The 14,155-nt window shown below is 48.1% G+C and overlaps 1 protein-coding gene across 1 annotated transcript in view; it reads right to left on the reverse strand.

Annotated features, from left to right (window-relative positions):
* Nucleotides 1-652: 652 nt before the first annotated feature.
* The window catches only part of TSHZ2 (teashirt zinc finger homeobox 2), a gene marked incomplete at both ends in the record, with an annotated part of 287,782 nt that continues 274,279 nt past the window's right edge, over nucleotides 653-14,155 (reverse strand). Inside the window, one exon of the mRNA XM_080716759.1 lies at nucleotides 653-3,720. Within this exon, the coding sequence (XP_080572885.1) occupies nucleotides 653-3,720 (3,068 nt within the window). The remainder of the gene's footprint in view (nucleotides 3,721-14,155) is intronic.

Raw genomic sequence — 14,155 nt, forward strand, 5'->3', positions numbered from 1 at the left:
TCTGCGAAGCAGAGCATTTTTCTACAATTTCCTTAAGGGCGCATGCTCGTTCATAGGAAGATTAACGTGGGAAATAAACAAAGGGAAGGAGATGGAAAGGTACCAGTTGCTAAAAGTAAGCTGCAAAAGCATTATTACGAGTAACAATAACAAAGACAACTTGAAGCTATTCATGAGCTGATTAAGGAATCTCTGTATAGTGACTGCCCCTAGCAACCTTCCCCTTTATTCCGTAGCTCACCTTTTTAACCACTTTATAAGTAAGTCATTAGCATTGCTAAGGGAGCTCAGAGGAACGGGATGCCGAGAAGAGTTAGTACTGCTTAACTGCAATGAGGGGGAGCCTTGGCGGGGGCCCTAGAGGTTGGGCCTAGAGCAGCTAAGGGGATCCTGTATCCTGAAGGTCTAGAAGCCACAGGCATCTGTGGACTTCATCTCTCTCCATCCATTTTATTCTAATCCTCCACTCTAAACTGGAAAGCTTGGATGCAGGGTTAGGGACTTATCACGTTCTGGTCTTTCATAAAAATAATTCTAGCGCAGCAAGCAACTGTCCCGCTCGGCCTCAGGAGACACGGGCTGCCTCTAAGCAGACCCGTCTCCGACCAGGCTACTGTCACCGTCTCCTGGGAGCAAACCCATACCTGCGGAGCTATTCTTCATCCACGTCTGTTACAAACTGTGAATGGTGCTCGGGTGACTTGCTGTGCGTTTTGCTTAGGTGGAGTTTTACCGCGTGTTTGCTCACAAATGTCCGACAGCACAACTTACACTTGAATTTAGAGTCTGTGTCCTCTTCGCCAGCCATTGTTTCCGGAGACCTCTGAGCCGACGACACCCGGGACAGCTCTGGTTCCGCCTTGCTCTGCTGGTCCGATGCCATGCGGGTCATGTCCTTCATTTGGAAGCCCAAGTGAGATTCCAAGTGGCTGATGTAGGTGGAAGGGGTTCTGAACTGGGAGGCACAGTCACTGCAGTAGAAGATGGGGTGTCCCTTGTCCATGTTCTTCAGGAATTTGGTTCCGCCCGTCTTCCGCAGCTGGTACTTGACGTTCGCCAACCAATGGCTGATGGTGGTCATCGAGAGCCCTGTGAACTTGGAGATGTGCATCCGCTCCTGCGGCCCCAGGTCGGAGAGCAAGTATTTGCCCTCCGATGTCTGGAAGAGGCTGGAGGCAAACTGAGCTTGCAAAATCAGAAGGTGCTGTGGGTTCCAGTTGGACTGCCGGCCTTTTCTTTTATGCAGAGTCGAGACTTCACTGGAGACGTCCTCGAAGCGTCTGACATCCATCTCCAGTTTCATAGGGGGGACCCTGGAGGAAGCGGCGGGCTTCGGGGTGGTGGCCTTGGGGAGGACTTTGACCATGTCGGCGATATCAGACAGAGCATGCTTCTGAGGCGGAGACGTACAGGACTGTGCTTGCGAGGACTCGGCTTTCTTGCTTTTGGACTTGGTCAGGTCGATGGGTTGGTCGTTGTTCTCAAACAGGTAGCGCCTGGACACGCTGGCCGGCCTCGTGGAGGCGGGGCTCAGAACGGGCTTGTCCATGGCGCTGAGACTGGACTTGTGAAACATAGACATTGTGCTTGAGCTTGGGCTGGAGCAGGCAGGGGAGCGCAAGGGCTCTGTGGCCTTGCCCAAGTGGTTGTTCAGGACGGACTGCAGGGCGCTGAGCGGGTTGATGCAGGGCAGGACCGGAGTGTGGTTGGCAAGGGCGCATCCGTTGCTCAGAGAGGACACCGGCTCTAAGGGCTGTGGCTTCTCTTTCTCGCCATTGTCTTTGATCGGCGGGCCCTCCTCCTTCAGGGGACTCGGCTCCGCCTTTCTGGATTCGGGGGCCTGTTCGCTTTTGGAGAAAGACTCCTTCTCACTGTGACTGAAAGATGAAGCTTCCTCGCGGGGACTTTCCTTCCCACACTCCTTTGCGGCTTCCTCTTTGTCTTCTGACTCCTTCTTAACTTGAGTGTACGGGGCCAGGTTTGTGGGCACAGAGACGAGCGGCATGACCTTCCACTTTGGCGCAATGGGCCTTAACTTGTTGGCGAGATTAGGACGGATCTGCAGTACCTGGGAGCCTACGGGCAAAGGTGGCTTGGTGCCCTCGGGCAGCTGGTAGGCGGCGTGGATGCTGGGGTACGCGCTCCAGCTGGGAGCGCCATTTTGGGCTTTGTGGATGGCTGTGGTGACGGTGTTTTCCAGCGACTTCAGAATGTCCCCTCCGCCCTTTGAACCATCTTCCAGATCCTCCTCCCTTAGATACTGGTATTTTATGGTAGGATCTAAAGGTTTTTGAAGAGGATCTTCGTATTCTTCAGTTTTCACGACCTTTTCGCCCTTGTTGGTTTCCTCTGGCTTTTCTTTCTTACTTTCTTTCTTTAACTCAGTCGTAGAGGCTGTGCAGTCGGAGCCCGAGTTACTCGATGGCTTGGGAGCCAGAGAATCGCTGTTTGGGGTCTCAGACAACGACTGCATCTTCTCCACCGCCAGTGGGTCCAACACCAGCTGCTTGCCTTTCTTGGAGGCCGAACTGGTGACCTTGAGAAAGTGACCCGTGACCATCATGTGGGTGGTGAGCTGCTGCAAGGTATCATGGGAGCTCCCGCACTCCATGCACTTGAGAATCTGGGACTTGCAGGCCTCAAACTGCCAGGTGTAACTGGCACCGTTTTGATAGCCATAGCGATTGTTGGAGGATAGCTGTAGGCTGGCGTTCTTCTGGGAAGAAAATGAATCTGCAAATGACCCCGTGGTCGAATCGGGGGAACAAGGCCGGTTGACGTCAAAAACACGCTTCTTGGCTGGAGTGACCATTTTAGATGAAATGGCGGGCACTGGCTCCTTCAAAGGCACTTTTTGGTAATGTTTTGTTTTGATCATGTGGACGCTCAGATCTTGGAGGGAATCGAAGGAATCACCACAGAACATGCATTTGAGGACCTTCTGAGCATCCTCCTTGTCCATGTCCTGGAAGGCCCTCTTCCGGGGCTTGGAATAGCTCGTGGGTCTGAGCTTGTCCTTCTTGCGGTTGTCATCTTGGTAGTGGCCCGTCTCATTCATGTGCACAGTCAGCTCGACCAGGGTGTCGTAGGCGGCGCTGCACTGGCGGCAGCGGAAGCGGCTGGCTCCCGTGAACACTGTCCCGCACATCTTGCTGCTCTGCCGGTAGAGCTGGACCGAGCTGAACAGGCTGGGCTTCGAGACGGACCTGGAAGGCAGGTTCTGCTGCAGGCTTTTGGACAGCGCGTCTTGGTGCCAATCGAAATCGCTCTTGTGGCTGCCATTGCGGGTGTCGCAATTCCGCCTCTCACTGTTGGAGAGCTTGAAGCCCAGGCCCAGGCCTGACCAGTAGGAATCAGAAAAGATGTTGGCGTAGACGGCGGTCATTTTATCCATGCAGTTGTGGGCTTCGCTCGGAAGCTTGGGGTGGACGCTGGCTTTCTTGTCGGAGCCATCTCGGCCACAGGTGCTCTTGACCTCTGAAACCTGGTCGCTAGCATCACTCAGCAGGGACTCGTTCTCGGCGTCCTGGTTGGACAGATGACTCCCGGGAGAGTTCTGGCTGCTGAAGTAGCCTTTCTGCTCTGGCCCTGCTTCTAGCTCCTCGTCTGTTCCCGTGTCATTGCCGCCTTGAAGCTGAGCTACCGAACTGCTGTCCTCCTCTTCCTCCTCTTCCTCTTTTATTTCCTCCTCTTCCTTTAGCTGTTCCTCCTGGGCGTAGCCTGGAAGAGAAGGAGAGGAGATGAAACGACAGTAACAGCTTCTGCATTTCATCCCCAGTTTCCCTGCTAAGACTTCCCAGGCTGAACTGGATACCGATTTAATCTACACTTTTATGAATGGCAAGCGATGGAGGCAGAAAAATAGACAAACACTATCTTTTGTGCCACCGACCCCCCCCCCCTTTTTTGAATTGGCAAGGGTCATCATTCGCTCTAAGTGCCTAGAATCCCAAATTAATAATTTCTGTCTTTAAGGAACATCATTCGAACGTCGCTCTAATGAGACAGTTGCTAAATTCACGTGTGTGACTTTCAGGAAATTGGGACTGACATGCAAGTCCTATGAACGTCATCATAGGGGAGACATGGGCTCATGAGAAAGCGAAGATTTGACCTCCGGCATCTCAGAGGCAAAACTCCCCCCAACGCCTGGCTCTTCCAACACATGTTCATCTCAACGGATGGCGTTTGAGTGCTCAGAAGTCATTTGGATGCACGGCTATTATGTTCTTGATAGCCACTGTCTTTTTACTGTAACATTTGCATTTGCAGACACTTGCGCAGAAGGTAGAGAGATTATGGGATATGCAAATCAAATCTTCCATTGATAGCTGAAAAATGGTGTAAGCTCAGCAAACAGAATGATTTTTTAAATAATAGCAAATGGTGTTAGAATGGGAGGTTTGGGGACTCTGCTATTATTCTCAAGCAGGTTTATGAAGACCTTTCCAGACGAGGCCGAAAATGCCCTCCCGATCCTGTTCCTGTAATTTCAAATGCACCGTGATTTGTGGGTACCCGTCGTGAGATGCCAATTATACGTTTGATTTGTAGATGCAAGATGCTATTGGGGACGCATGCTTTCGCCTCTCTGAAAGGATTCAGGGCCAGTAATTGCACAGGGAAAAGGGATAACTGAGCGAGCAGGTGCAAAGGGAATGAATGGACACGTCTCCATCAACAGAGATGGAGGATGTGACCGTTTATGCCCACGGGTTCGTGTTTTTTCACCTGGCCTTTCAGGGCCACATGGATAAGATGCGACCTAAGAGACACCCAAGAAGAAGAGACTCTCTGAGATCTGCAAGGCTCGCATGAGCTTGGCACATTGGTTTTTCCTTATGAGTTTCTCTCCCTTCGTCAAATGAGGTTGGAGGCGCTATTATTATCTTCATTTCATAGAGGGGGAAACAGAGGTTTGAAGGGTGAAAAAAAAGCACACAGCTAGGATCGCAGGGGCAGGACACGAGCCCAGGTCTGTTTGATGAGAGAACCCATAGGTCTGCTCAGGAAGTTTCTTTCTCTTTCTGTTATCAACTTAATGAATAGAAGAAAGTTGCCAAGACCCCAAAGGTTAAAGGTCAAGTGGTGGAATTTGATTGAACTGTTGCGAAATAGAGAAACAACTTGGGAAGGAGAATTGTGGAAATGCTTAAGACAAAAGCCCATGATTTTAAGGGCATACATAATACCATCAAACAAGATGCAGTGTAAAAATTCAGCCCAGTCTCTAGTTTTACGGCGGCGACTTTATTGTTATTGGTGCGGGGTTTTTGCTTTCCCAGCAAGTTGACGAGTGGATTTTTCATTAAATTGGCGTTGCTGGTCTCTAGTTCCATAAATTGATTGAAAGGAACAAAAACTGCTCCATCTAGTCAAACAACCATTAATAAGTGGTCACCACTTGCAAGAAAACTGTACTTTAAACACAGAATGGCTGACGTAGACTGCCCCTCTCACTCTCTACACCTGTCCGTCCGTCCTTCCTTCCTTCCTTCCTTCCTTCTTTCCTTCCTTCCTTCCTTTGGAATTGAACCCAGGGGCATTCTATGTCTGACCTATACCCCAGCTCTATTTTATTTTCATTTTGAAACAGAGGCTTGCTCTGTTGTTGAGTCTCGCCACTTGCTGAAGCTGTCATTGAACCGGCGATTCTCCTGTCTCAGCCTCCCAAGTACTGGGATTACAGGCGTGCATCACCACAACCCTGGTTAATTTGTATGTTTTAAAAAACAATGATACATGCCGCGCGTGGTGGCGCACGCTTGTAATCCCCGCGCTTGGGAGGCAGAGCAGGAGGATCGCGCAGGTTCGAAGCCAGCCGCGCTGGCTTAAGAGACCCTGTTTCCAAATAAAAGTATAAAATAGGTCTGGGCGTGTAGCCCGGAGGTAGAAGGGCTTCCAGGAACCCCAGTACCACACACACACAAAAATGATACCAATAAGTTCAAGGAGAAAGTCAATGTTATAAAATTAATAAAAGTGTTGCCGAGTTAAGTAAGATACTTCAAACATTAGACAAATTTTATCAATCAGATGGGGTCACTTTTTACTTTATTGGTGTATTATAATGATGCATGATAGCAGTTGTCAAAAAGGTTCACTTGTAAAAAAAAGAGCAGAGAGCTATTACTCTGGAGTAAACACTGAGTAGCTGGCATTAGGCGGGGATGTTTTAGGCCAAGATATATAATTACCATACTTATGGGCAGTGTGATCACAGCAACAAAGAAAAGTGTGTGTGTGTGTGTGTGTGTGTGTGTGTGTGAATGCGCCCCCTCCCACACACACATACACACACAAACCAAGTCAAGAAATCTGAGGAAGAAAAGAAGGCTTTCTGGCATGGCCTTGGTTCTGGGTTTTCTAAATATTTTCAGTGCCTAATGCTGTGCCTGATACTTAGTAGGAAGTTGGGAATTGATTCATATTTTGTATTATGTGAATCGAAATATACATGCATATGCGCGCGCGCGCACACACACACACACACACACACACACACACACCCCTCTGCCTAGCCAACGCAGTCATTTGCAAACAACAGAAAAGAAGTGTTTTCTTTTTCTTTTTTTCCCTTTTTTCCCTGCTGACATTGGGAAGCCGAGCTTTCCGGACCAGCTCAACCTCACAATCCACTTTGTCCTTCTAAACGGATTCCCCAGAAGAAAAGTCGGAGACAGCACACGCCTCCCCCACAATACAGATAAAATTTTCTGCTTAATTAGGCATTGACATGTTTACTATAACCTTTACAGAAGAGTAACTCGTGCTGAGAGACCCTTTTTGTCTGTTTCTCTCTGCAGAACAGACTAATCTTGTGCACCCGATAAGGTAAACGCACTGAAAAAAACCTCGAAAAAAAAAAGTGCCAAAGCGTCTGTCAAAGGGAGTGTATTTTAACAATGGCTGAGGGTTCCAAGGAATTTCTAAAAAACACATTTTAATATTATACATTTAAAACTGTTCGCTTGACTTAAGTGATTTTGTTTACCACCGGCAGTTGAGGCAAGCCAGGGAAGGCAGCCGGAAGATGGGTGATCGGCTGGGTGATGTCTCCCTCTCCTCTCTCTCTCTCTCTCTCTCTCTCTCTCTCTCTCTCTCTCTCTCTCTCTCTCTCTCTCTCTCTCACACACACACACACACACACACACATTTGTTTAATAGGACTGCATCTGTGTGACTCTTGCTGTAACAGGATGGGTGGCAAGTTTATTTTTACGAAGACTTATTATTATTTTTTTATGAAGACTTATTGAACAAAAGAAAACCATCACAATGGTGCCCAGGTGCAGCGAGAAGGAGCTAGTCTAGTCTCTAGACAAACTTTTTCTTGATTGTAGGTTGCAGGTCAAACTCAGGGTGGCAAATAGCCTCCCACTCCAACCTAAATTTCTATCTCCATCGCTTTCTGCTGTTTGACTGCATCTCACGTGGACTTCCCCACCCCAGGGCAGCTAATTCATGAGCACATCCTATTGGTTCTTTGGTTTAGAGATGGTTATTTCTCTTCCTCTCCACGGCCACTGCTCAGAAGGGGCTGCCATACCATCTACCGGGTGATTTGGTGGTCTTCCAGCTTCTACTTCTCACAGTCTATTTCTGGAACTGTCTTGTGAAGAGGGGTCAGGTCATGATGTTCCTCTGTTTTAACTCTACAGTGCCTTTCTTTTGCACTTGTAATAAAGTTCAAACCCTTTGCATGGACTACAAGAGCCCGTAGGATGTGGTTTTGGCTGCCTTTCTGCTGCATACCTGGCCACACACCTTATGCCTTTTCTCTGGAGCCTGACAACTATTTTCTTGGCCCTGTTCTTTGCCACGGCAGATTTCTCTGTCTAGACAGTTCTTCCTCTGCACCTTTAGGCCTTGTCCATGGCTCTCTCTCCGGGTGCGTTTCCTTGACCAATTTCCCGTTTCTGTAGCTCTCTGGCATGCCCAACTGCGTACTGAATCCCTATAGCACTTGCCAGTGATCCCGCTGGTTTGTTTATTGATTGGTTGTCTCCTCCCAGCAAAGGTGAAGCTAAAAGATGTGTTCCCATCAAGACCTTGCTCCTGCCCAGCTCACGAACGGGCTCAGATGGTCACACGTCTACAAATGATTTTAGTGCCCAATTGAACAGATCCGATGGTACAGTGAAAGAGGGTTGCTCCAGTTGCAAACTCCAGCTCCTTAGCAGGGCAGCTGGCACCTCTGTTGACCAAGAGCATCCTCATCCCGCACCACATATAGAGCAGGTGTGAATTACAACCATTCTTATACTTTACTCAATGATACAATCAGAAGACACCCAATCAGAAGACACCCCCCCCCATCATCATCATTTTAGACCAACCAATCGGCCACGTTCTTCTCGTCCCACTCTCTGGGCTGTGGGTTTATAGTTCTAAGCAGCAAGATGGAGAAATATCAGAAATTATGCTCTCAAGGGGAACAGATGTTGATTCCAAAAGAGATTCACAGAAAGAGTCTTTGAAACTAGGGACTAATTTTGCCCATAAACAAACTCTACTAACTGTTCTGAAACACAGGTTGCATGAAGAGGAGGACAGTTATTGATTTCCTGAGCTTCTCACTTTTAAAAAAAGAAAAAAATATTATCTGCTACAAACCCTTTTAACCCTAAGAGTATGTGATCAGAATTCAGAAATAACCTTAAAAATTTAAAAGTTTCCTGTTATAGGTTAAAAAGATTAAAGAGGGGAAAGTTAGGTGTGGTGGCAATGCCTATAATCCCAGTGGTTGGAAGCCTGAGACAGGAGGATCCCAGGTTTTGAGACCAGCCTCAGCAACTTAGAAAGGCCCCTTGCACCTTAGTGAGACTCTGTTTCAAAATAAAAAAGGGCTGGGGTGTAGCTCAGAGTTAGACACACATGGGTTCAATCTCCAGTACTATAAAATAAATAAGTAAATAAATAAATGAAACCATTATCTTATTTTTTTAAAGTGACACCTCTCTTGTTCCTTTACCCTCTAAACAGAATGATTTAAATTAAGTTGTGCAAAGTAATTCAGAGGCGATCTGGTGTTAGAGATCAGATTTTTGAGCCCGGTGGGGTGGTGCACACCTATAATCCCAGTATGTAGGAGGCTGAGACAGGAGTGCTGCAGGTTCGAGACCAACCTCAGTAACTTAGTGAGACCCTGTTTCAAAAATTAAAAAAAAATACAATAGAGTTGGGGGTGGAGAGAAAGAGAAAGGGAGAGAGAGAGAGAGAGAGAGAGAGAAAGAGAGATCAGATTTTTGCTAGCATATATTTTCACAATTGCCTGAAAATCCACAACCCAGTATTTACAATAAAAACACTGACAGCCTTTAAGATGGCAGTAGAGGTGGAAAGGTTATAACCTCAAAATAATTTACGACGCACGGAGGCTGATTTTTCAGTAATAATAAACTAAAATTCTACCCGGGTTTCACTGGACAGCCTGTTTGACAGTGACAGGATCATTTTTGCCAATCTTCCCCGCTAAATGACACTTTAAAACCACACGAAGATCCCGCGGTGTGTGGGCAGACGTACAAGAGGGATGGGGACCGTTTCTGGCCATGCACCCGCTAGGTACGCTTAGCCATGACAGAGTATGGCCCCCTGTCAACGGTCTCCGGCGTTTTGGCGACTGTGGTGTAAAAGTCTGTTAGCATGCACGTGATTATTGGCACTAATTGGCAGTCTTGTTGGCAGGCTGAGGCGGGAGCTGGAGGATTTAGTGTTCAAGAGAGCTGAGCTTCTTTGCGATGGTGGCCAGGCCCAGTGCGAGAAGCTCCGGGGGGACCCATCTGCTTTCTGTTCCAGGACAGTGGGAGATGAGAGAAGGCTGTGGGGATCCCTGACACCACGGCTCTCAACTATTTCATCTACAGAGAATCCAGGTACCCCAAGCCAGGGCTCAGCCCCTCCGCAGCCTGGAGAAGCCGTCTGCATGCACGCACATTTCTAAATGGGAAAACTTCCAAGAGCAAGGGCAAGGCCCATCACGAAGAGGTTCATCTCTGTCACACCGGATGCAGCTCATTACTGGAAGTGCGACTTATACACGCTGACAGAGCTGGGTCCCTCCCTCCTCTATCTGCATGTCAGAACCAAACAGGCAGAAATCTTGGTCTAGAAGAATGTCGAAGATAGAATGGCAGCCAGGCGTGGTGGGGCATGCCTGTAATCCCAGGACTTGGGAGGCTGAGACGGGAGGAGTGCAGATTTGAGGACAGCCTCAGATTCAATGTAGTGAGACTCCCACTACATTGGAAAACACTGAAGAAAGACCCTGTTTCAAAATAAAATAAGTATAAAAATAAAAATAAAAATAGGGCTGGGAGTGTAGCTTGGAGGTAGGATGCCCCTGGGTTCAATCCTCAGTCTCACACACACACACACACACACACACACACACACACACACACAATAACCGGGAGCCTCATTCTGAGACCATAAGTGCTCTTTGGAAACAGCTAAAGAACTTTCTGGAACTTTATCACAAACAAAACCTCTCTCTCTCTCTCTCTCTCTCTCTCTCTCTCTCTCTCTCCTAAACACAGCTCAGTTAATTGGGCCGTTCCCATGTACCACGAATGCGCATGGGGGTGGTCTGTAAAAAAATCCTTTCCTTAATGCACCCCGGTTGTCACCCCTTTCTTGGACCATTCCCCATCTCTGCCAACTACAAAGCTCTTTTCTACTCTGGCTTCGCAACTTTCTCCACGCCCGGCCCCTCAGCAGAAGACGACTGAGCTAGCAGTGTAAGTCCGGGGAAGTGGACACTGTCAACCCTTTGCGGTTCGTCTGTTTATTCATTCCGTAGAAATATTTATTCTGCAGCTACCGCAGGCAAGAAGATTTAGTCGAGATTCACGGGGACTTGCGCCGCTGTGCTCCTACCAAGGCCAGAGAGAGGAGGGAGAGGAAGGCAAGACGGAAGCCAGGCAGGAGGCTGGGGGGCTAAGAGGTCGCGAGCTGGCCGTGCGTTCCTGGAGGAAGTTGGGGGGCCATCATGGGCAAAGTATTTCAAGTGGAAGAAAACCAGCCCTACTGTGCGAAGAGCCTTTGCAAGAGACCCTCAGCTAACTAGAGGGACGTCGAGGGGCCGGTGACTGGGGAGTTTGTGCCGCGCTGGAAGAATACGACTGCCACTCAAGGCGCCGTCGGGCTTAGGGTTGCCAGACACTTTGTTCTACCAGACTATGCAGATGAAACCAACGATGTCAGGGACCCATCCGTCTGCGAGCTCTAAACCCGGGCGGCCAGGAGAGGCCCGAGAGCGGAAGAGCTGACCTGCTCTCCCCTCTGGCAGTGTGAGTCTCCGTTCCCTCATCTATCCATCCCGCACAGGCGTGATCCTCCCGAGCCTGCCTGCCTCACTAGGTGGATTCCGGGACAAAATACAGGACAAAGCGTGCTGGAAATTGTCACTGCTCCACGTGGGCCCCCGTACCAGGAGCACCAGCATCTCCTGAGATTTTATTTAGAATGCCAGGCCACACCACATCTACAGAATAGGAACCATTCACCACATTCTACAGGGGTTCCATAAGCTCAGCAATGTTTGAGAAACCTCTTTGATGTACATTACAAAGGTATTAGTTAGCAGAATGACGTTTAGCAGTTTGCGTCTCTACGCCTGTGTTCATAAGTGTACGTGGGAACCCGTTTTGTGAAAAGACTACATAGCTGTGGCTTAGATCATCGCTCCCGGATTCTATTGCCCAGGAAAAATGGAGCCGAAGAGAAACAGATCATGGGCTCAAGGGCTGGTCAGTAAACGTATGGGTGAGATGGTCCTCGGGCGCCGGATCAGCAGGCCCTGGTTCAGGGCGGCCGCTGGCTGCTTACTGCGCTCCTGGGAAAAGTCCTGACGCTTTCCAGAGTTCAGCAGCCTCATCTACGAAACGGGAACAATAGTAACATTGGCTTTGTAAGACTGTCAGGAGTATCAGGGGCCACACAGTACGTGAAAAGCCAAGACTGCAGCGTTACCTCCAAATTTGCTCATTTTAGGCACATTACAGACACGGTGTAACATAATGTTTTATTATTTTTTCCAAGACTGGGGATTGAACCCAGGGGCATTCTACTTTTGAGCTGCACCCTTAGCCCTATTTTGTTTTTTATTTTGAAATAGAGTCTCGCCAAGTTGCCCGGGCTGGTCTTGAACCTACAAACCTCCTGTCTCGCCACCCCCCCCCCCGCAAGTACTAGGATTTTCACCACGCCCAGCCCAATTTTAACCTGAATCCACAGATGACTGCAATCAATGACTTCCGCAGCTTTTGTTATCCTGAAATCTTATTGCGGGAGCCAACCGCTTTTAAATGGTATTTGCATTACAGATGAACCAGTTTTGTGAAGTCTCACGCGTGAGAAAAGAGCTTCCTTCTACTTGGGGCTTGTTACTTAATATTCAACCATTCTATCAAGGAGCCGGTGGTATATGTGCCGGAGAACTTCTGTAGAGGCGATGTGCAATACCAAATAGCAGGTTATTAGTCATTAGGCAAAATGATAATATATATGTTCCTCAAGAAACAAGGCAACCTTGCATCTGAGAAGAGAAGGTCTTTCCTTAGAGACCTAGGGCGTGGCGCTGGCAATGTTCCAAGCAGAAGGTCTCTGAGAAAAGCAGTTTATATTCAGCCACCTAGAATTTCAGTCCAGCATACATTATTATTATTATTATTATTATTATTATTAGGGCGGGTCTTGGTAACAATTTAAAAATGCGGAGTGAGGAAATATTCATGGGGAAGAGGGAGAAGGGGGCCGCTTCATAAACTTTCTGGTAGCTGCAGCTTAGAAATCATTGCTTAGCTATTATCCTCACACCGAGAAGGCTATAAATCAGGAACAGAGGAGAAAAAGCAAAAAACAAAACAAAACAAAACAAAACAAAACAACAAACGAACTACACCACAGAACCCCGATTTTGCTCTCAAATTACGATTTTTAGATTTTTCGAGCCGTAGCTGTTATTATCTGCAAAACATGCGTAATTATTGCCTATACATTTCTCCCCACAAGGATGTATAAACACACACACACACACACACACACACACACACACACACACACACACACTCTCACACACACACACACTCACACATGCACGTAATTCTTTCTGAGACTGGAAAGTTGGCCTTTTTGTTTTCTGCCAAAAGGTAAAGACAGTGACTCATTATCCAGAATGACCTTCAGAAAGTCTATGAAACCAACGCTCCGCCTGTATTTTTTCCCGCCGTGTATTCCAGTTCTACTTGAAATACCATCGTTAGCACAGCCATCCCACAGAGCAAGAAGGTGATCTTGTTTCCCCTTGCCTGGCTCGAAGTCAAACATCTTTTCTTTCTTTCTCTTTTTCTTTTTTTTTTTCTTTTTGGCAAATGCCGCTTCTTTCTCTGAAATATTTCATGCAGATAATGGATAATGACCACTTCTCAGTGCCTTTTCTCGAAAACGTCTAACTGCATTAGCCAAGAGCGGACAAATCTCAACCTGCTTCTTTTGCTGAGTTCATGGCTGTGACCACTTCCCATTAAGGAAGAAAGAGAAGAGCCCACCGTTCCCTTAGAGAAGCTAAATTGGCACTGTCAGGAAGCGCTGGTCCTTGCTTTTTGGGTGAAAAGTCATTTTTGCATTTTCCTGAATCGTACAGCTCCAAGGTGCAAAGACCTCTCATATCACGAGGCCAAAGCCCCGGACAGGGAAGGCTGTTCCTGGCCTTCTCTATCCCACCACGAGTGGCCCCGACGTGGGACTCCTTTGTTTGGGTTCCCCGCCATCATTGCGACTGGCCTGCTGGGAATTCTGTCTCTTCCTCCCACGTAGGAACGGAGCCACATGTCCACTGCGGCACCTTCTGATCAAATCCAAGCGTTCACAGTGCTTTCTTTCCTCTGTCAGCATCGAGTCCAGAGCTGCTCAGCACGAACTTGGGCACCTTCAGTCACAGAGCAGCGCTAGTGTCCAGGCTTCCTGTTTTCTACTTAATGAAATACTAATAGCCAGGCTCTCTGGATAGCAAACTTCTTCTTTTTCCTCCCCCCAACTTCCCTCCTCTCTCTCTCTCTTCCTCCCTCCCTCCCTCCCCCCTCTCTCATCTCTATCTCCTCTCCTCTTCCTTTCTGTCCTTCATTCTTTCCTCCCTCCTTCCCTCCCTTCT

Source organism: Muscardinus avellanarius (assembly GCF_963383645.1).
Source record: "Muscardinus avellanarius genome assembly, chromosome: 19".
Lineage (NCBI taxonomy): Eukaryota > Metazoa > Chordata > Mammalia > Rodentia > Gliridae > Muscardinus > Muscardinus avellanarius.